Here is a 20,234-nt window from a genome sequence, read left to right on the forward strand (position 1 = left end):
GTGGCCTCCAGAGGCAGAGCAATAGCTGTAACTATGATTTGTCCACCCAGACATCATGCCAAACTATATCACAAACCATATTCTGACAACACACTTCTGATTCTGCTTTGATAAACCACTGTTTGTCAACTCAGACATACACCAAAATATTGTTAAACTTCTTCAACCAATGTTTGATGTGATGCCTGAATTGTTGTGTGTGTGTGTGTGTGTGCCTTTTTGTTGCTTCTTAAGTAAACCTTAGTGTCAATTCCCATGAATGTATGTTTTGATCCAATTACCTCTGCTTAGCAGTTTTAGGAGTACGTAACTCTTACATGTGTTAGAATTATTATTATTATTATTTCTTGTGTACACAGTCAGACAGGTGTTATTGACTGGTTTGTTTTATCCAGACATCGAGTCCTTCCGAAGGACCTAGGATGGCTGAATTTTATTGTCAATTGTTATAGATATTGTCGCAGAAAATAGGCTGTTCCCAGCAAAGCTGCTTTTTGTAATTGGCTGATGATGATTTCTGTGACCCCTATGGTGTTGAGGTGCTCTTCAAGGTCTTTTGGAACTGCACCCAGGGCGCCAATTACCACTGGGATTATTTTGGTCTTTTTCTGCCACAGCCTTTCAATTTCAATTTGTAGATCTTTGTATTTGGTGATTTTTTCTATTTCTTTTTCTTCTATTCTGCTATCCCCTGGTATTGCTATGTCGATTATTTTGACTTGTTTTTCTTTCTTCTCGACTATTATTATTTCGATTTCTATACTGCCCTTCCAAAAATAGCTCAGGGTGGTTTACAAAGAGAAACACTAAATAAATAAGATGGCTCCCTGTCCCCAAAGGGCTCACATTCTAAAACGAAACGTAAGATAGACACCAGCAACAGTCACTGGAAGTATTGTGCTGGGGGTGGATAGGGCCAGTTACTCTCTCCCTGCTAAATAAAGAGAATCACCATGGTAAAAGGTGCCTCTTTGCCCAGTTAGCAGGGGTTAAAAGCACTTCGCCCTGATGGAGCAAAGCACTTCGCCTTGATGGAGTAATTAAAGCACTTCGCCCTGATGGAGTAACTTTCCACATGCAGTGATATCTTTACATAGCTGTGCATTCAGACATGTTATCTTGTACTTGCAGTCTGAAGTGGTACAGTCCAAGAAGGACTATATGCTAGGTCTACATGTTACCTATATAATGGTGTGTGTTCATTTAAAGGTAGACTGATGTTGTTCCCATATTACGCATAATGTGGTTGATGCTAAGATGTAGGATTTGCCATTAGGTTGTGGTCAATCCGAGATTTCAGACAAGGATTTTCAACTTATGGCTCTTGCTCTTAACCATAACAATGAACCTGCAAGACTAAAAAATATCCCTAACCACCGTAAAGCCCTGTGATGGTGTTATAAAATAATATTCTTGTAGTCTGAGATGATGTGCACCATTTTCAAGGCAAATGCAATAGAGGCTCCATCTGCAATTGTGTTTACCTCATCTGTGTATTACCTTCCTCAACACGCAGAAGCAGCTCTGATATGGAAAGCTGCAAGAGTTCCAAAGACTCACATCCAACATATTGAGTCAAAGAAATTGAATGCTTTCCTCAGACACAAACCACCATCAGAGACTTCCTCATTAATTCTAAAACAGGGAAAGTATATTAATGTACACTGTGTTTTGTTTATTTCACTACAAAAAGCTAGTTTATATGCAACTGGTAGGCCGGTTTATATCTAAAACTAGTAACTTTCTCTCCAGTAGCTTTTTCATATTCTTTTCCTGTTATAGGATTAATGAGGGAGTCCCTGATGGTGGTTTGTGTCTGAGGAAAGTATTCCATTCCTTTGACTGAACATGTTGGATGGGAGTTTTTGGAACTCTTGCAACTTCCCATATCAGAGCTGCTTCTGCGTGTTGAGGAAGGTAATACACATATGAGGTAAACATAATTTCAGATGGAGCTATGGATGTTCGAACTCGGACCAAACAGGGCATTGCTTTGGCAATGCCAGTCCAAGTTCGAAGCAATTGAACCAGGTTCAGTTCGAGCCAGTTCGAAGGTTCTAGAGGCCATTTTAAACATTGTTCACTTTGTATGACTTGTGTTGCTTGGTTTCATTGGCTGAGCTCTTGCTTCCCTGATTGGCCAGATGAGTCTGGCTCTCTAGTAGGCTCTGCACTGTGCCAGTCCTTGAGAACTGGCACCCTATTGGCCAGGAGAGAGGGCAAAGGTGGGGGCTCCCAAAGGAGGGAGTTTCAAATCCTATTAAAAGCCAAGCTTCTGACTTAGCAAAATCACTCTGGCTGCAGTCTCCCTCGGCTTCCTTCTGGCCTCTTGCAGCTGCTTTTGTGGTGAGAGTCTGCCTGGCAGACCTGGCTGTGTTTTTGTCCCCAATCCCTTCTGCTTGTTTTTCTACTCTCCCTGATTTTAATCCCTTTTTTGCCTGTTACTTGTGACTGACTGTTTGTTTGTTCTCTGCTGCCAGTCTCCCCCCACCCCCAGGCCAGGGGCGCAGGCCCTTTGGCCTGAGGCCTCTCTCTGGCCCATTTCCCTAACCCCTCAGTCCCCACGGTTCCCCCACCAAAAAGGCTTCTGTGGGTGGCTGCTGCTTTTAAATCTGTGTGTGCTGATCGTTAGAGTCCTCATCTCAGCAGCCACTGCCTTTTTGTTGTTGGTTTTATTCTGGGATTTTTCTTGGGGGGAGTTCCTTGTTTTCTGGAGAAGGTGCTTTACTTTGTTAACTCTTTTCTTGCTGTGCACCACATGCTCCAGAGTCCAGCAGCACCTCTCCCACCTGTCCTCCCCTTTGTTCCTTTCTTTTAATTTCCCCTCAACCCCTTCTCCTTCCCCCACAGCCCCCCCCCACACATTAGCCCTTTAATCAGTGTTTATTTTAATTTGGTTTTTTGGGTGGTGAAATAGCTGGAAAGCTTTTCATTCTGCCCTCCCCCTGCCCTGGATGTTCGTGCCCGCCTGCACTGTGCCAGCCTGCCACTGGTCTGGAATTGGGTCTCTTCTTCTTTTTTTCTCCTCCTGACCAGTGTGTGGGGGAGAAGATCTCCAGGACAATGAGGGGGTAAGTGGTTTCTTTTTGTTGCCCTCTTTGTCCCCTTTAGTTCTCCTTAAATAGGGTCTCCTTTAGTTTGGTTGCAGGGAGATTCCCCCCCCCCTGTGTTTTTTCTTTACAAATTGTTTCTTGTTTTTGCAGGTTTTCTTATTTTCACAGGTTCCCCCTCAGTTACCCCCATAGTGGGTTTATTGTATTGTATTTTGTTGTATTGTTGTGGGTGGGTGAGTTTTTTCTTTACATAGCATTTTTAAAGGTTTTATTTAAATTGGGTTTTTTTAATGTTTTCTTTAAATAGGGTGTTGTTGTTTTTTAAAGGTCCCCCCCTCCCAATATGGTGGTTGTTTTTTAAATCCACCCTCAATTTTTTTACATTTTTTTCCTTAAAAAATAAAAAAGCCCCTGGGGTCATGGGAATGTTTGAGCAGCGTGTGGTGAGCAGAGCTTGGAGCAGGTTGGCAGGCAGAGGTGGGAAGGGTCCCCATCTGGTGCGGGAGGCTGGGGTGGGTGGCAAAGAAGACACCATCCTGGGATCCCACAGGTCCCCATTGGTGAATTCTTTGGCCCTGGTGAGGCGGTGGCACGAAAGCTCTCCTATCTGGAGGAGCCTGCCATCGCCGAGCCAGGTCCTGGACCAGTGGCGAGTCCATCGAGTGGTGAGCCACCAGTGTTGCTGCCCCGTGTGGAGCCTGGTGCTACAGGCGGCTCTCCTCCCAGGGAAGCTTCTTCCATGGCAGGGGTGGAGGGCAGGGGCTTGATGGCTGGCAGTGCAGCCAGATTCCCCCCCTCTTGTGGAACTTCCAGCACTCCTCTCGCCATTCAGTGGGGGCCCCGTTAATGATGCCCTGCTCATGGCGAAGTCCAGTGCTGGGTCCTCCCAGTCTAACTCCTAGGGGGAAGGGTCTGCTGCTGAGGTGGAGGGAGCAGTCCCTCCTCCAGTGAAGCTGGGCCCTTCTTCTTCCGCACAGGATGAAAGGGGGTGGGTGATGGCAGTAGGTGAGCACCAGCAGCCCCCAGATCCACTGTCACCCAAGAGGGCCAAGATGGCACTTGGGGTGTCTGAGGCCACCCAGAGCCTCCTATGTTTGGTGGCATTTTGAGGGCCCTTAAGATGCCCCAACCGCTGCTCACTGTGTCCACTGCAGGGTACAGGTCTGTTGGGGCAAGGATGCAAAGCATCTGGGGATGACCTCCGTGTGGCGACACATGCAACAGTGTCACCCGGATCTTCTTGACTCTGCTGGCAGTGCTAGTGCACCTCATGTGCCTGCGACTAGCACTGACAAGGGCAGTGCACCAGCTTCCATTAAGCAGGGCATGCTGCCAGTCAAGTGGTGGATGCAGTTGTTGGGCAAGAAGCGCCCTGGTCACGTGGATCCACGTCTCCTCACCTGCCTCATAGGGGAGATGATGGCCACTGATGACCAGCCTTTTCAGGTGGTTGGGAACTCTGGCTTTCACCGGATACTCCAGCTGCTAGCGCTTGACTGCACCATCCCATCCAGGGGCGTAGCAAGGTTGGAGTGGGCCCAGAGACAAGATTTTAAAATGGGTCCCCTCCATGAAGCTCAGCTCATGAAGTAAAGAAATCTTAAATGAGGCTGAATAGTGGTAACAAAAAGCATAATAAAATTTATGTCCTAAATTGTTTTTTAAAAGGTTTTGTAAATTGTGGACGATGCAAGTCATTTAATGATACTAGAGAAAGACATGCTGTTCTGGTAGTTCCAAGTCTTAACACTCACATCAATTTCGGAGGATGAATACAACTGAAAGAAGCCTGGGCGGGTGCTCAGCTGCGGGAGTCAGTCATGTGACTTGCCTCTGGGGGGGCCCCCAAAGCAGTGGGCCCCCAGACAACTGTCTCCCCTTGCCCTATTATAGTTACGCCCCTGATCCCATCGCATCCCATCTGGGCAATCCACAGCCAAGTCTGGCCGGACCTGGTAGTGGTTGCTACATGCTTCCTCTCCTGCACGCCAACCAGCGTCCAGACCGAGCGGCTGTTTCCATGTGGTTTTGGTCCCAATTGGACCCTGGCTTGGTCTAGCAGCTGGTTTTCCTCAAGGTTAACCACCCCCTGCTGGGCTACCCCGAGCTGGAGGTTGAGCTGGTCTAGTGATTGACCCATGGTTGACCCATGATTCCAGTCACCTGCCCAGCAGCAGCTTCTGCTCATCCCTTTCCTCCCCCCTTCCTCCTTCAGCCATGCCATGTCGCAGCGTCCCCACTAGTGCTGTGACTTGGCAACTGGATACACTCCCCCACTAGTGTAACGTGATGCTGAACTAGCCCCTGGTTCCACCTGACCATAGCAATCGGTGGGCCATGGGCACACACAAGACACTAGGCAGTTTGTGCCAGTGTGGCACTGTGTAGATGTGTAAATATGTTGATGTATGTTGTGTTGCTTGCTGTCGTACATAGTTGACTTGCGGGGGGAGGGCAGTGGGATTGCCAAAATGTATATATGTCAATATTTCAGAGTCTGTAAATATGTGCTTGTGTAGATAGAAGTGTTATGTGTGCATATGTGTATGTGAGCGCGTGCGTGCGTGCATGGAGGTTTTTTCTGTTCCTTTGAGCTGGACTTTCCTATCCCTTTAATGTTTTTCAGAGCCCCTCCCCTCCGGTTTGGTTCCCTTGACACACGCGCACACACACACACCAGACACACATGCACCAGCCATAATGAGTAAGTGGTCTCCTGCCACACCACGTTGTATGTGGCTTCCACTGAAAGTCTGAGCCGGACTTTCTTATCCCTTTAACTTTTTCAGAGCCTACCCCTTTCCCTCTTCTAGCTAGCAGTACACACCAAATGCAAACACGTATGCATGCTGATGATGGCTATATGTGCTTTGGTGCCACCACGTACCTGGGGCCCTGTGTGGCCTCCAGCAAAGATGTGGTGGACTCTGAGGTGCTGCTTTCTCCACAGGCAAAATGCATACATTGCACATGAAGAGAAGAGCCGAAGAACCAGGTGTGTGGCGTATGTTATTTTAAGTTCTTCTTCAGTGTGTTGGTGTGTTTTTGCCTTGCTCCTCTACTCGATTTTACCCAACCCAGCCTGCTGTTGTTACTATATTTCAAACCCTACTGAAAAGTTGATATTAGAAAAATAATTCTTTAAGTAAAGCAAAAATGGTTCCCAATCTTCTTTAAAACATTCCAGATTTTCATCTCTTATAAGTGCTGTAAGCTTTGCCATCTCGGCATATTCCAAAATTTTAGTCAACCAGTCTTCTTTTGAGGGCATTTTAGTGTCTTTCCATTTTTGCGCATATACTATCTTGGCCACCCGTGGTTGCATACATTTAAAATGTTGAATTTCTTCTGGAGAACTCTCTTTCAGTTATTCCCAGCAGGAAGGATTCTGGCTTCTTAAGAAATGTCACTTTAAAGATTTTCTTCAGCTCATTGTATATTATATCCCAAAAGGCCTTTGCCTTCCCACATGACCACCACATATGGAAAAAGGTTCCTTCACATTGTCCACATTTCCAACATTTGTTTGAAACATTTTTATACGTTAACGCTAATCTTTTCAGCGTCAGATACCACCTATACATACTCTTATAATAATTTTCTTTTAAAGTATAACATGCAGAAAACTTTAAATCTGTTTTCTATAATTTTTCCCAAGCAGCCATATCTATATTATGACCCATATCTTGAGTCCATTTTATCATACCACTTCATCTCTTGTCTCCTCCAAAAGCAACAACTAATACATCTTAGAAACTAATCTTTCATTTTCATTTCTCAAATCTCGACATTTGATCCACAAACCCAACCTTAAGATCCTTATTATAAATTTCATTTAACTGATGATACTGAAACCAATTACTAACCAAATTTTATACTTCATTTAATTTTTATTTACAGCTCTTCTCTTGAAAATATAACAAATCCCTATAAGTACCCCATTCTGATTGCATATTTATCTCTTTATGTGCCAAAGCCTCAATCGAGGATACCCATAGTGGAGTTTTACACTCCAGCCATTTTTAAAAAATATTTTGCCCATACTCCCATCAAACTCCTTCTTACATAGTGATTAAGAAAATCTTTATGCACTTTGCTTTTATCATACCACAAATATGAGTGCCAGCCAAACATTCTATCAAATCCTTCCAAATCAAGTATTCTGGGATTTCTTAATGTTGACCACGTCAAACAAACAGCATCAAAATGCAACCTGAAATCAGGCAGAGTAAGACCACCTCTAGTACAAGCATAATTAAACTTAGCCATTGGTAGATAAGGTGAACCAATTACAAGGCAGAAACCAGCAATAATGCACCAATCAGCTTTAGCTGTGCTTATCCCTTGTCAGGCAGGGCAAGGTATGGTCAAAAGGTGCTTATCTCTAGTCAGGCGGGACGGAGTGTTGTTTCCAGGGAGAGGGGCCCTGTAACAGCAGGGTGCAGAAACTTGTGATCTTTAGGGCTTGACACAACTAGGTGAAAGGGGGTAGTGGAATTTTCCTTCATCAGCACACCACCTCAGATTGTATGAGTAATAGCCATCATCCATTACATTTCTCCCTTGTGGAAACATACAAGGGCTACTAAATTCCTATAATGTTGTTACAAGTGATGACATTATATGAAGATGACTGCAAGGGCTGTCTTTTGGGGTTGTACATTATGGTGAATCATGAAAGTAGAACGCCAAGTTCTGCCAGAAAGCTAGCTCACTTCTCCAAACTATTGGAAAGATGCTAGAGCTCAATTCAAACATCATCCAAGCCATAGCAAAATGCTTTTTTGAACTTACATAAACTGTGCTGATGAAGTTCTAAAATAAGGAGTTGTCTCCTTTTCTTGTAATGACACACTTGTCATTTTATGTCAACTGTGCCAGAGTGAGAATATTTTTCCTGTCAAAATGTTTACCTCTGACACTTGTTAATGGCATCCTTCAGATCCTTCTCTGATGTAAAGATTCCTTTTCTTTCTTTCTTTCTTTCTAAGCTTTTTCCATTCTTTCTGATGCATCATCATCTCTAGCTGAAAGTATTCAATGCCTGATGAAATTATTTGCTATGAGGAGCTTGCACACTGGGCAACTCATGACCAAAGTGTTGTGTATTGTTTCCACCCGCTATATTTTGCTGACCATGGGTACAGTTTTGCAATACTGAATTTTTTTAACTCTCAGATTTCAGTATTGGTTCCATAACTGCATTCAGCTCTGTACTCAATTGCAATACTCAATCCTGCAATCTCTCTCCAGGATTGCAGTTTCCAGCTCACTTTTAAGAATACGTTTTTAAGGAAAACTATAAGAGCTAGAGCAATTATTCTTTTTTTCTGTCAGTATTGCAGAAGTAAAAGTTGAAAACAGTGAATTCTGAAATTTAGGAAAAATCCCCATTGTTGAAAATAACCTTGACACAGTGATGGAAAACTTGGAACTTGGCTTAGTAAAGTGGCCTGACTACGTCACTTGAAGTGTGGTGGCGGCAGCAGGGAGAGCACATGAGTTATGTGCACTGCTAATACATGGAGCAGGAGAAACCATTCTATCACCCTTCTTCACTAAATGTGAAGCTCTTCCAGCTGCTTTAATTATAGGTTTTAAACTTTTTTGCAGACCCTTTTGAGCACCTCAGTTCTCCCAAGTAGAAGCTCTTTCAACCCCTACCTTGATCAAGCCATCCTGACTTCATGCAGCTCTTATCCTATGAGGCAAAGCCTCATCCACAAAATTTGCTTCTTCAGACATTGCATGTGCAGTCGCCAAGCCTAATTCTCATTGGGCGGGGCGGGGGGAAGGTAAACCTTTGTAAGGGCTGTACCACTTCTTATCACAGGTGATGCATACATAGTTGAATGTTCTTCTATACAAACACAAGTTGTTTTGGTAAGAATGTATCTGCCTCCTTTCCTTTCAAAACTGGACTAAATTTGGTCCAAATTGGTTAGGCAGCTCACAAGTTAACCCACTTGTGCCTCAAATGTTCATGCATCTGCCATCTTGAATCGCGGTGGATGACATCACAATCTATGCCATTGAGGTGTCCCCACCGCTGTAGTGAATTTCGTGCAAATTGGTTAGTCAGTCCACATGTTAGCCCACTTGTGCCTCATTCATGTGTCCACCATCTTGAATTGGGGTGGATGACATAATCACAAACTACACCTTTGCAGTGTCCCTATGTGTAGCTCACTACAACTATACTACATTTGATTCAAATGTAGCTGGCTTACCCTAGAGCCGAACCGGGGAGGGGCCCAGGCTGAGCCAAGCCTCCACCTCATGAGCCAGCTCAATGGCATACTTGTAAAGGAGATTCTGGATAGGATTCCTCTTTACAAATAAAGGGCTATATGCTGTGTAGTGGGAGAGCGAGGGGAAAGGACTCCTTCTACTGTCTTTTACCTCTGAAAACTGAGCCGCTGCATGACAGGATGGCAGCGGGGGTGGGAGTGGGCACCTTCCATCCTCCTGCCAGCCTCCCAAATGACAGCCCAGGCCAGCTGCAGGCCATTTCAGGCCTCTCTGCACATGCACTCATGGGCACAGAGGGGCCCAAAATGGCCCACAGCTGGCCCAGGCTGTCATTTGGGAGGCTGGCAGGAGGGTGGAAGGAGGCCCTCTGTGGCTGCCGCCATCCTGCCACACAGAAGATTGGTTTTCAAAGGTAAAAGACAGAATGAGACATTTTGCCTCGTTCCCCCACAGCCACCACCACATATAGCCCTTTACTTATAAAGGGGAACCATTGCCGGATTCCCCTTTACAAGTATAGTCTGCTAGCCAACTCGATGGCAGGGCGAGGCTTGATCGAGGTTCCATGTAAAAGAGAATTGTTGCCAGATTCTCCTTTACAAGTATAGCCCTTGAGCTATACTACTTGCACCTCAAACATTCATGTATCTACCATCTTGAATTGGGGTGGATGATGTCATCACAAACTACACTGTTGTGGTGCCCCTATATGTCACTACAAATATACCCAACTTGATTCATATTGGTCCAGGCATTGCCAAGTTGATAGGGTTGGTGACCTATCACACACGCACAAAATGCCAGGTGATCTCATAAGCTTATTTTTCTTAAGGAAAGTAGACTAAAAATTCTCTACTACATAGAAAATTGATGTCAGGGGAAATGTTCTAGCATAGCCTTCTCTCTAACATGTCATATGTGCAAAGATTTTTGATGTATGGAGGGGCATTCCATGATGGAAGCCCTCTAGTTGAAGCCTGAAGTGGCATAGCCATCAAGTGTACCACCTCAGTGAGAAATGGGCCCCAAACATTGTTTGTCTAATGACAATGTACCTTGTGCCACTTGTGTGCATGACTTTAAATCTTTCCCTCATCTGGTCCCTTTTTGTGGCAAAACAGTTATGTGCCATGAAAATACCCTTTTGGGAGGTTCCTGCAAGTCATCCTTTGCTGTGGTGTTATATCAAAGGCGTAACGATAGGGGGGGCAGGGGGGGCACGTGCCCCGGGCGCCACCCTGTTTGGTCATGTGGGGGGGTGCCAAAAAGTGCCCCCGCCAATCCCCCGGCTTTCCTGGGTTTTGTTTTTTTAAAAACTGCAGCAGAGCAGTCTGACCGCTCTGTTCCTCATGGTGGTGGCGTGGCGCCCCCTCCCCCGGTCCCGGCGCCGCCCCCCCATTGCTTGGCTCAGTTTGTACTGCCTGCTTGCCGTCGTCGACCTTGACTCAATCTTCGTCACAGGCAGCATAGTCACAGCATTTCTGCTGCTGCCTGAGGCACTAGGGGGATTCAGTTACCGGCCGCATAACAGCAACATAAAGCACCACCAGGACAAGGTGTGTGTGATTGATCATGTGTGAAGTGAACTTGGTCGGGCGGGCAGGGGCGGGCTTGACATTGCACCTGGCTGGCTGGTGGTGTGGGCTGGATTTGATTCCAATGCACTTTGGGGCGCGTGCCGCCTTCTGTTGCCTTGCACTGCCTGCCTTCTCTTTCTCTCACTCTTTCCCTCCCTCCCCCACTCCGAGAAAAAGCGCCCCGCGCTGACTTCTGGTTTTGCTGCCTCAGTGCCTCGTCATCTTCCTCCCCGTGTGCATACGTTGGCATGGCAGCGGTGTACTTCGAGCCTCTGCCTAAGGCTACCATCTAGCGCACACTTGCCATAGACTTCTACGCATCTAAATATACTAAAAAAAACCAGCAAATATTTATACTAAATAAATATGTTTTCGGGACGGAGTGAATCCCTCTGATTTTAACGGGACTTACTCTCTACTCAGTTGCCACCCTTAAAAGCCCCTTTGAACTCAGTGGGACACCGGGCGCCTAAGTAAACATAAGTAGCAGTGGAGCGGGAGTTGAAGCGGTGGCCCAGCTTTAGCTGGGCGGAGAAAGACTTCGCTCCTTCGGGCCAAGCAGGAAGAAACGACAGCAACATTCCCCTCTGGAGCTGCGTTGTAGGCCAGAGGCCCTAAGGCGGGGAAAGCCCTGCGAGGTGCCTCCCTGCCTGCTTTCCGGCCTGAGGCAAGGTGCTGCGTGTGTAACAAAGCCCTGGTAATGTGGTTGCTACTGCAGCACCGGCTGCTTGGTAACCCGGCGCTGTCCCTTTAAGCTGCTGCAGGGTGGGGCGGAGAGAGGCGAAGAAATCCCTTCCACCACCACCACCCCCAGCCCCTGGCTGGCTGCCTCTTTCCGCCAGTCAGGCTGGTTGCTGGGTCCCGAAGCCCTCAGCTTCCTCCTTTCTCCTTCGCGTTCTCACTTCCATCCCATGCGGGTGGCGGCGCGGAAGAAGTCTTTGGTGGCTGCAGCAGCAGCAGTGCAGCCCCCGGTGGGTGGCGGCGACGCGAGCAGGAGCAGAAGCCGCAACAACAACAACAGCGGAGGCTCCTCTTCTTCTGGGCATGTCCCGCTATTCTTGTTGTTGAGTCTGGCTGGGTGGTGGGGGAGTCGCAGCTCTCTGGGGAGCACTCATGAGTGCGGAATGCAGAGACGGTTTCCCGCGCCTCTATGCAGCTCCCCGCCCTCTTTCGGATGGAGCCGGCCCCACTCCCCGCCTCTGAGCATCTGGTGGGAGCCTCTGAGTTTCTCAAAGGTGAGAGAGAGCTGGAAAAACAAGCTGGAGAACGAGGGTGGGAGTTCTTCTGTGCGCGCGCGTTTGCGCCCTTAACTTGTTTCTATCTTCCTTAAAGGCTCTTGCCTCTTCCCTAACAGTACCCTTTTGGTTGCTGAGGGGGTAAAAATGTTGCTCTGAGCGGCAAGCCGACGCAACGCCTCTGTCCCCAAAAGTAAACTTTTCCACTTGGCATGGTTGGGGAGGTCGAATGGGGAGGGGAGTAGAGAGCTGCAGACTTGGTGTTTAAAATGCATGCATCCTGTCCATATATATGCTGTTTGGACAGGGGCGCAATTTCAGTGCTTGCCCTAGGCGCGATTTTCCCTAGATACGCCTCTGTGTTATATGTATGGGTGTCTTTTCTCCTGGTCAAACTGAGGGTGTGAAAACTTAGGTTCTCTTGCCGTTTGTCAGGATTCAGTTCAGGCTGAAATACCAAGCAGTAAGAGGATCAGAACCACCACTAGGTCATGGAGGATCAAGCTTGCAAATGGCATACTTCCAGGCATACAGATTCCAGAGGGAGGAGAGCTTGTCTTGACAAGTCAAGCATGACTTGTCCCCATAGCTAAGCAGGGTCTGCCCTGGTTGCATATGAATGGGAGACTTGATGTGTGAGCTCTGCAAGATATTCCTCTCAGGGGATGAAGCTGCTCTGTGAAGAACAGAAGGTTTCAAGTTCCCTCCGTGGCTTCTCCAAGATAGGGCTGAGAGAGATTCCTGCCTGCAACCTTGGAGAAGCCCTTGCTAGTCTGTGAAGACAATACTGAGCTAGATAGACCAATGGTCTGACTCAGTATATGGCAGTTTCCTATGTTCCTATGTTCCAGAGGTAGCAGCTGACGTGGGGGAGAGGACAGCAGGAACTCAGTCTGGTAGGATCTTCAGAGAGGAGTTAAGAACATATATGGAACATATGATCCTCTTATATGGTATTAATCCTCTTACTGCTTGGTATACTGCCATATACTGAGCCATTGGTTCATCTAAATCAGTATTGCCTATATGGACTGGCAGCGGCTTCTTCAAGATTGCAGGCAGGAATCTCTTTCAGTGCTATCTTGGAGATGCCAGAGAGTTGAACTTGGAACCTCAGATACTCTTCCCAGGGCAGTCCATCCCCTAAGGGGAATATCTTACAGTGCTCACACATGTAGTCTCCCATTCATATACAACCAGGGTTGACCCTGCTTATTCATGCTTGCTACCACAATACCAGCTCTGCTGGGACCTGGGGCTGAGGGGCCTCAGCTTTATAGGGGTTTGGGGTTTATCAGGGGTAGATGGAGGAAGTTAGAGATGGAGCTACATGGGTCACCTGACTGGATACTGTCTCAGCTTTTGGGGTCTGAAATGCTGCAGTTACCTCAGGTCAACAGAGTTCAGCCTCCAAGTCCTTCAACAGCCTACTGCCTTGTGGGTAAGGTGCTGAGACCTAGGCAATGAGTTCAGGGCTGAAAAATCCCTAGTGCCTTACATCTTTCACCGTAGTTTGCAGTTCTGAGCTGTGTGGCTGCTTCTCACTAAAGTAGGCCTTGTCTCGTAGTGGACCATTTAGTTCCTGGGCTCTGAATCTGGCACATTATGGACTGGCACATTATGGCACGCAAACAAATGCATTTCTTTTTTCTTTCCTTTGCAATCCCTTTCAGCCTGCAGCCATTACCATTATTGTGTTGCCTGCAATAAGTATCACTGTGACTGTAGAAATGGTTGTGAGCTGTCCCCATGTGCAACTTGGTTCATGTGAAGGTTTCTTCACATAATCCCACTTGTGGGAAGAATGACACAGAGGAAAGAGAAGGTGGCTAGTTTCTCTGTAAAGTGTGCCATCGAATCTATTTCGACTCCAGGCGCCCACAGAGCCCTGTGGTTGTCTTTGGTAGAATACAGGAGGGGTTTACCATTGCAGTATGAGATGATGCCTTTCAGTATCCAGCCATCCTCCCCTCCCGTTCCTCCTCCCACACAGAGCTGCGGCCAGGAAGGGCCCCACTGCTGCCGTTTTTACTCCCTCCCATCCGCCCGCTGCCCCCTTTTTCTCCCCCCCGCCCTCTCGCCCGCGGCCCGCCGCCGCCCTCTCGCCCGCGGCCCGCCTCCTGGGCGACTGCCAACACTTTCTTCCTCTTCTACTCCTCACTCCTCACTTTGGACTGTCACAAGAGTTCTGCCACCAAATCCTGGGCACGCATGTCCCACTCACCCCCTCTGGTGCCAGGCCAGGGCCAGTTCTTCCCACTGCCTCCCGTCTCCCAGCCCAGGCTGCAACCAGACGGTCCCTCCTCACAATGGCGGGCCAACTCCCAGCCAAACAGGCGCCTCCGCCGGCCAAATAGAGCTCAGCCAATCAGGTGCCTCCCTCGCCGGCATGCCTTGCCTTGCCACATCTCCATGCTGGCTGGCTAAGAGAATTAATTATAAAGGTGTGTGTGTGTGTGTGTGTGTGTGTAAGTACCAAAATATAGGCTTTTTTTGGTGTACAATTAACTTTCACTTTAGGTATGCTAACATTCTATTTAAGATTCTAACTCCTCATTTTAGGCCTAGAACGATCACTTACAATCTACATTTCAACACAGCCGAATGAAAGACAACTCAAAAGGGGATGGGCCTCACTGATTTCTGACAGACCCACATATGTACTGCTTTTTTGTTAGATTTTGATCTTGTTAGTGTGGTGAAGTCAGATACCTAGTTACCTGAGGCAACTGTAGAAGCAATCAGATATAGGAGTCAGGGGCGTAACAAGGTTGGAGTGGGCCCAGAGACAAAATTTTAAAATGGGCCACACACACACACACACACACACACACACTTCACAATGTATAGTCATGTGGGGGGCCCCACGCCTCGAGGTGTGGGGCCCCCCAGGCAGCCGCCTCCACTTGCCTAATAGTAGTTACGCCCCTTATAGGAGTAGATTGGAACTTGCAAATGCAATATGATAAACCAGTATCTGTTGTAATTGCAGCTATGTTACTAGTAGAGAGATGTGAAGGCCTTGCGCCCCCCCCCCCGAAAAACAACAGTGAGGCTGTTCTCATGAGCAGTCAAGCCTGGGCGAACCATCGGGATCTATGCAGATCTCAGTGGTGATACAGCACCCTCTTAGCCTGGGTCAACAGAGCAAGCACAGAGTTAATAACTCGGGCTCTGGGATTATGTGTCAGTGTGGGTTGCAGACACAGAGACAGACACCTAGCATGCCGGTGTGAATGCAGTACATTGTTGGATTCCCCTGGCCTCTGGAATACCACGCCGGTCACTGCCATAGCGATCATGTGCGCAGCTGGGACCAGTCTGGATCATCTGTGGGGATAGTAGACTTAATCCTGCCTCTCTTGCATGGTGTGAAAGGCCCTAATTTTTTTCTTTCCTCGGAAGCTGGATGAGTTCAATATCAAGGTTATTTCCAGTAATCCTGTTTTTCCAATCATGCCCTTGTTACTTGCCAAATCCACATATACCATAGCATCTCCCTGTGGGTTTAGTCATGAACAAATTCATCATTGAGTCTCCAAGCAGCTAGGCCCATTGTATCTTTCTTTATCCCAGTGGAGATTTATAAGTTACCAGTGAGTGACCATTAAAAGATGGAGTTGTGCTTAAAATGTGCACAAATAGCTTATGCTTCTGGGAAGGAGGCAACTGTGCTTCAGTGGTCAATGAAATTTGTGGAGTGTTGCCAAATAATGGTATTCTTTGCAGTTGCTTATGATATATTTTATGTTTTGTATTGCAGTGCCTTCTCCTAGTGCCTTGATGGTAGACAATCCTACATCATTTGGAAACGCAAAGGAAGTTGTAGCAATCAAAGACTACTGCCCAAATAACTTTACCACTTTGAAGTTTTCCAAGGGTGACCACCTTTATGTCTTAGATACCTCAGGAGGTGAGTGGTGGTATGCTCACAATACCACTGAGATGGGTTACATCCCATCCTCCTATGTCCAGCCTGTAAACTACCGGAATTCTTCATTAACTGATAGTGGAATGATAGACAACCTACTTGAAAGTTCTGACGAGGGAGCAAAAGAGTTTGATCTGCTTGGAGAGTGGATGGATGTAAAGTGGAACTTCGCCAAAAACAACCCCTTTTTAAATAACAACCAGACGAACCCTTTTTTGAATGGGAATTTGCAGATGATGCCTGACAGGGACAAGGAGTGTTCCCACCAAACTACAGTAGATCTGTTGCTTTTTGACACAGGGGTGCCTGCATTTACAGGATCCAGTTCTGCAACAAATAGCAGTGTAGGCAACCGTCTTGATGAGGTTCCATCAATTAATGGATTTGACTATGAGCAGCCAAGCAGACGGGACAATCCCTTTTTCAGAAGCAAGCGCTCATACAGTTTGTCGGAGCTCTCAGTACTTCAGGCAAAGTCAGAAACTCCAGGATCATCGGGTTTTTTCACTGGGCTGAAATCGCCTACCCCTGAGCAATTCCAAAGCAGGGAAGACTTCAGAGCTGCGTGGCTGAACCATCGGAAACTGGCAAGATCTTGTCATGACTTGGATCTGCTAGGCCAGAACCCTGGTTGGGGCCAGACACAACCTGTGGAGACCAACATAGTTTGCAAGCTGGATAGTTCTGGGGGAGCTGTTCAGCTTCCGGATACAAATATTAATATTCATATTCCAGAAGGACATGTAGCTGTTGGAGATACTCAGCAGATCTCAATGAAAGCCCTGTTGGACCCACCTCTGGAACTCAACAGTGACAAATGCAGTACCATATGTCCTGTGCTGGAAATTAAGCTGAGCAATATGGAAGTCAGAACTTCCATCATACTGGAGATGAAAGTTTCAGCAGAAGTTAAGAATGACATAGTGAGTAAGAGTTTAGTAGGAGTGCAGTGCTTACGAAGTGACACAAAAGAAGGCCCGTATGCACCAATGCCACTAAGTTATTGCTATGGAGATGTAATACAGGCTCAGCTAGAGAACCTGGAGCCTTGTATGTATATAGCAGCGGTAGCCCAAGGACAGAACATTCCATATCCTTACACTGTTTGGGATTACATCAGCAAAAAAATCACAGTAGGTGTCTATGGTCCAAAGCACATACACCCTTCTTTTAAAACGGTGGTTGCCATCTTTGGACATGATTGTGCCCCAAAGACACTTTTAGTGAATGAAGTTACACGTCAGATACACTGCACAGCTCCTGTGGCACTACAGTTGTGGGGTAAACATCAATTTGCCTTAGCAAGGTCGCAAGATCTAAAGGTTTGTATGTTTTCAAACATGATTAATTATGAGGTAAGAACCAGCGAGCAGGCCAAAATAGTGAGAGGCTTCCAAATGAAGCTGGGAAAGGTCAGCCGCCTCATCTTCCCCATCATGTCACATGACCCTAATGAGCTGTCTGACTTTACGTTAAGAATACAAGTCAAGGACGACAAGGATGCTATCCTGACTCAATTCTGTGTTCAGACACCACAGCCACCTCCAAAAAGTGCCATCAGATCCACTGGTCAACGAAGGTTCTTGAAGAAAAATGAGGTTGGAAAAATAATCTTATCCCCTCTTGCAACCATCAGCAAATACCCAGTCTTCCAGGATCGGCCAGTGGAAAGTTTAAAATATGGCAAACTGCTGAAAACAGTGGTGCGGCAAAATAAGAACCATTATCTCTTGGAATATAAGAAAGGGGATGTAATCGCTTTACTAAGTGAGGAGAAGATCAAGTTGAAAGGTCAGCTCTGGACAAAGGAATGGTACATTGGTTACTATCAGGGTAAAATTGGCCTCGTCCACACCAAAAACGTTCTAGTTGTTGGGAAAATAAAGCCAAATTGTTTATCTGGGCCTGAGCTTACTACTAATATGTTGCTTGAGCAAATCCTCAGGCCTTGTAAGTTTCTCACCTATATCTATGCTTCAGTAAGGACTTTACTAATGGAAAACATCAACAGCTGGCGTGCATTTGCGGATGCTTTGGGATATGGCAATTTGCCACTTGCTTTTTTCTGTCGAGCAGAGCTGGACAGTGAGCCTGAATGTGTTGCTTCTGTGCTGGAGAAATTGAAAGAAGACTGTAATAATTCAGACAATAAGGATAGGAAGTCTTTCCAGAAGGAACTGATGTCAGTAAGTATTTTGTTTGAATAAGGTAATTGTTCCCTACTTCAATAATTGTTCCCTACTTGTTTTATTTTTTTATTGGGTCAACTGAACAGTCTCGGGGTGGGGGGAAATAACTTAAAGTTGAAAGCCACTTTGTTTCTCAAACAGTTTTATCTTGGAATCTAGCTCTTGTGCACTCTTACCATGTATTACAGTACTATGCTGATGCTTAAGATGCTTTGGATTACAGCTGAACAAGCACTTTATTATTATTATTATTATTTCTTGTTTACACAGTCAGACAGGTGTTATTAACTGGTTTGTTTTATCCAGACATCGAGTCCTTCCCAAGGACCTGGGATGCCAGAATTTTATTGTCAGTTGTTATAGATATCATCGCAGAATATAGGCTGTTCCCAGTAAAGCTGCTTTTTGTAATTGGCTGATGGTGATTTCTGTGGCCTCTGTGGTGTTGAGGTGCTCTTCAAGGTCTTTTGGAACTGCACCCAGGGTGCCAATTACCACTGGGATTATTTTGGTCTCTTTCTGCCACAGTCTTTCAATTTCAATTTGTAGATCTTTGTATTTGGTGATTTTTTCTATTTCTTTTTCTTCTATTCTGCTATCCCCTGGTATTGCTATGTCGATTATTTTGACTTGTTTTTCTTTCTTCTCCACTACAGTTATATCTGGTGTATTGTGTGGCAGATGTTTGTCTGTTTGTAGTTGGAAGTCCCATAATATTTTTACATCTTCATTTTCTACCACTTTTTCAATTTTATGGTCCCACCAATTTTTGGCTACAGGTAGCTTGTATTTTTTGCAGATGTTCCAGTGTATCATCCCTGCTACCTTGTCATGCCTTTGTTTGTAGTCAGTCTGTGTGATCTTTTTACAACAGCTGATTAGGTGGTCCACTGTTTCATCTGCTTCTTTACAAAGGCGGCACTTGCTGTTGTTGACTTTTCGACTTTGGCTCTTATTGCATTTGTTCTTAGTGCCTGTTCTTGTGCAGCCAGTATTAAACCCTCTGTTTCTTTCTTCAAGTTGCCATTCTTAAGCCATTGCCAGGTCTTGGTGATGTCTGATTTCCCACTTATATTGTGCAAATATTGACTATGCAGGGGCTTATTTCTCCATTTTTCTGCTCGGTTCTTGACTTATTCTTTCTTGTAGGCCTGCTTTGTTTCATTGGTGTTGAATAGTTTCGCATTATTGACCATTTGAAGTGCATCTTCTTCACTGTCCCTTATATATACTTCAAGGCCTCTTTTCTCCTCCTCTACTGTTTGATGGACTTGCAGCATTCCTCTTCCACCTGAGCTGCGAGGGAGGTATAGCCTATCGACATCACTGCGGGGGTGCAGAGCATGATTGATGGTCATGATTTTCCTGGTCTTACGATCTAGTGTCTCTAGCTCTGCCTGGGTCCAGTCTATTATTCCTGCAGTGTATCTGATAACAGGTATAGCCCAGGTGTTTATGGCTTGTATGGTGTTCCCGCCATTGATTTTGGACTTGAGGATTTTTCTAACTCTCCTGACTTCCAATTTTTCTTTTAACTTCAGTGTGTGCGATGTTATCAGCCTGGAGAATGCCCAAGTATTTGTAATGTTCTTTCTCTTCCAGGTTCTTGATGTTGCTTCCATTGGGCAGTTCTATTCCTTCTGTTTTTCTTATTTTTCCTCTGTTCATTAGTAATGCAGCACACTTGTCTAGTCCAAACTCCATTGCTATATTGCTACTGAATATATGGACAGTGCTTAGCAGTGATTTGATTTCTGACTGGGACTTTCCATACAACTTCAGATCGTCCATGTACAGCAGATGGCTTATTTGACTTGATGTTTTAGATGTTTGGTATCCGAGGCCTGTTTTGTTTAGAATTTGTGAAAGTGGGGTCATGGCGATTACAAACAACAGAGGGGATAGTGAGTCCCCTTGGAAAATGCCTCTTCTAATGCTAACCTGTCCAAGTGTCTCGCCATTGATTGTTAACTGTGTACTCCACATGCTCATTGCTT

General features: G+C 46.1%; 1 protein-coding gene across 9 annotated transcripts in view; it reads left to right on the forward strand.

Annotated features, from left to right (window-relative positions):
• The window catches only part of SH3BP4 (SH3 domain binding protein 4), an 81,867-nt gene that overhangs the window by 35,082 nt on the left and 26,551 nt on the right, over nucleotides 1-20,234 (forward strand). For 4 of the 9 annotated variants that reach the window (XM_053283195.1, XM_053283194.1, XM_053283196.1 and 1 more), the window contains exons 3-4: nucleotides 6,004-6,048; nucleotides 15,881-18,234. In XM_053283195.1, the coding sequence (XP_053139170.1) occupies nucleotides 6,004-6,048; nucleotides 15,881-18,234 (2,399 nt within the window). Of the gene's footprint in view, nucleotides 1-1,782; nucleotides 1,934-3,036; nucleotides 3,072-6,003; nucleotides 6,049-15,880; nucleotides 18,235-20,234 lie in introns of those variants that run through there. The other 5 variants (XM_053283198.1, XM_053283199.1, XM_053283200.1 and 2 more) reach the window with 4 other exon arrangements.

This window comes from Hemicordylus capensis, chromosome 1 (assembly GCF_027244095.1).
Source record: "Hemicordylus capensis ecotype Gifberg chromosome 1, rHemCap1.1.pri, whole genome shotgun sequence".
In the NCBI taxonomy this organism is placed as follows: Eukaryota; Metazoa; Chordata; class Lepidosauria; order Squamata; family Cordylidae; genus Hemicordylus; species Hemicordylus capensis.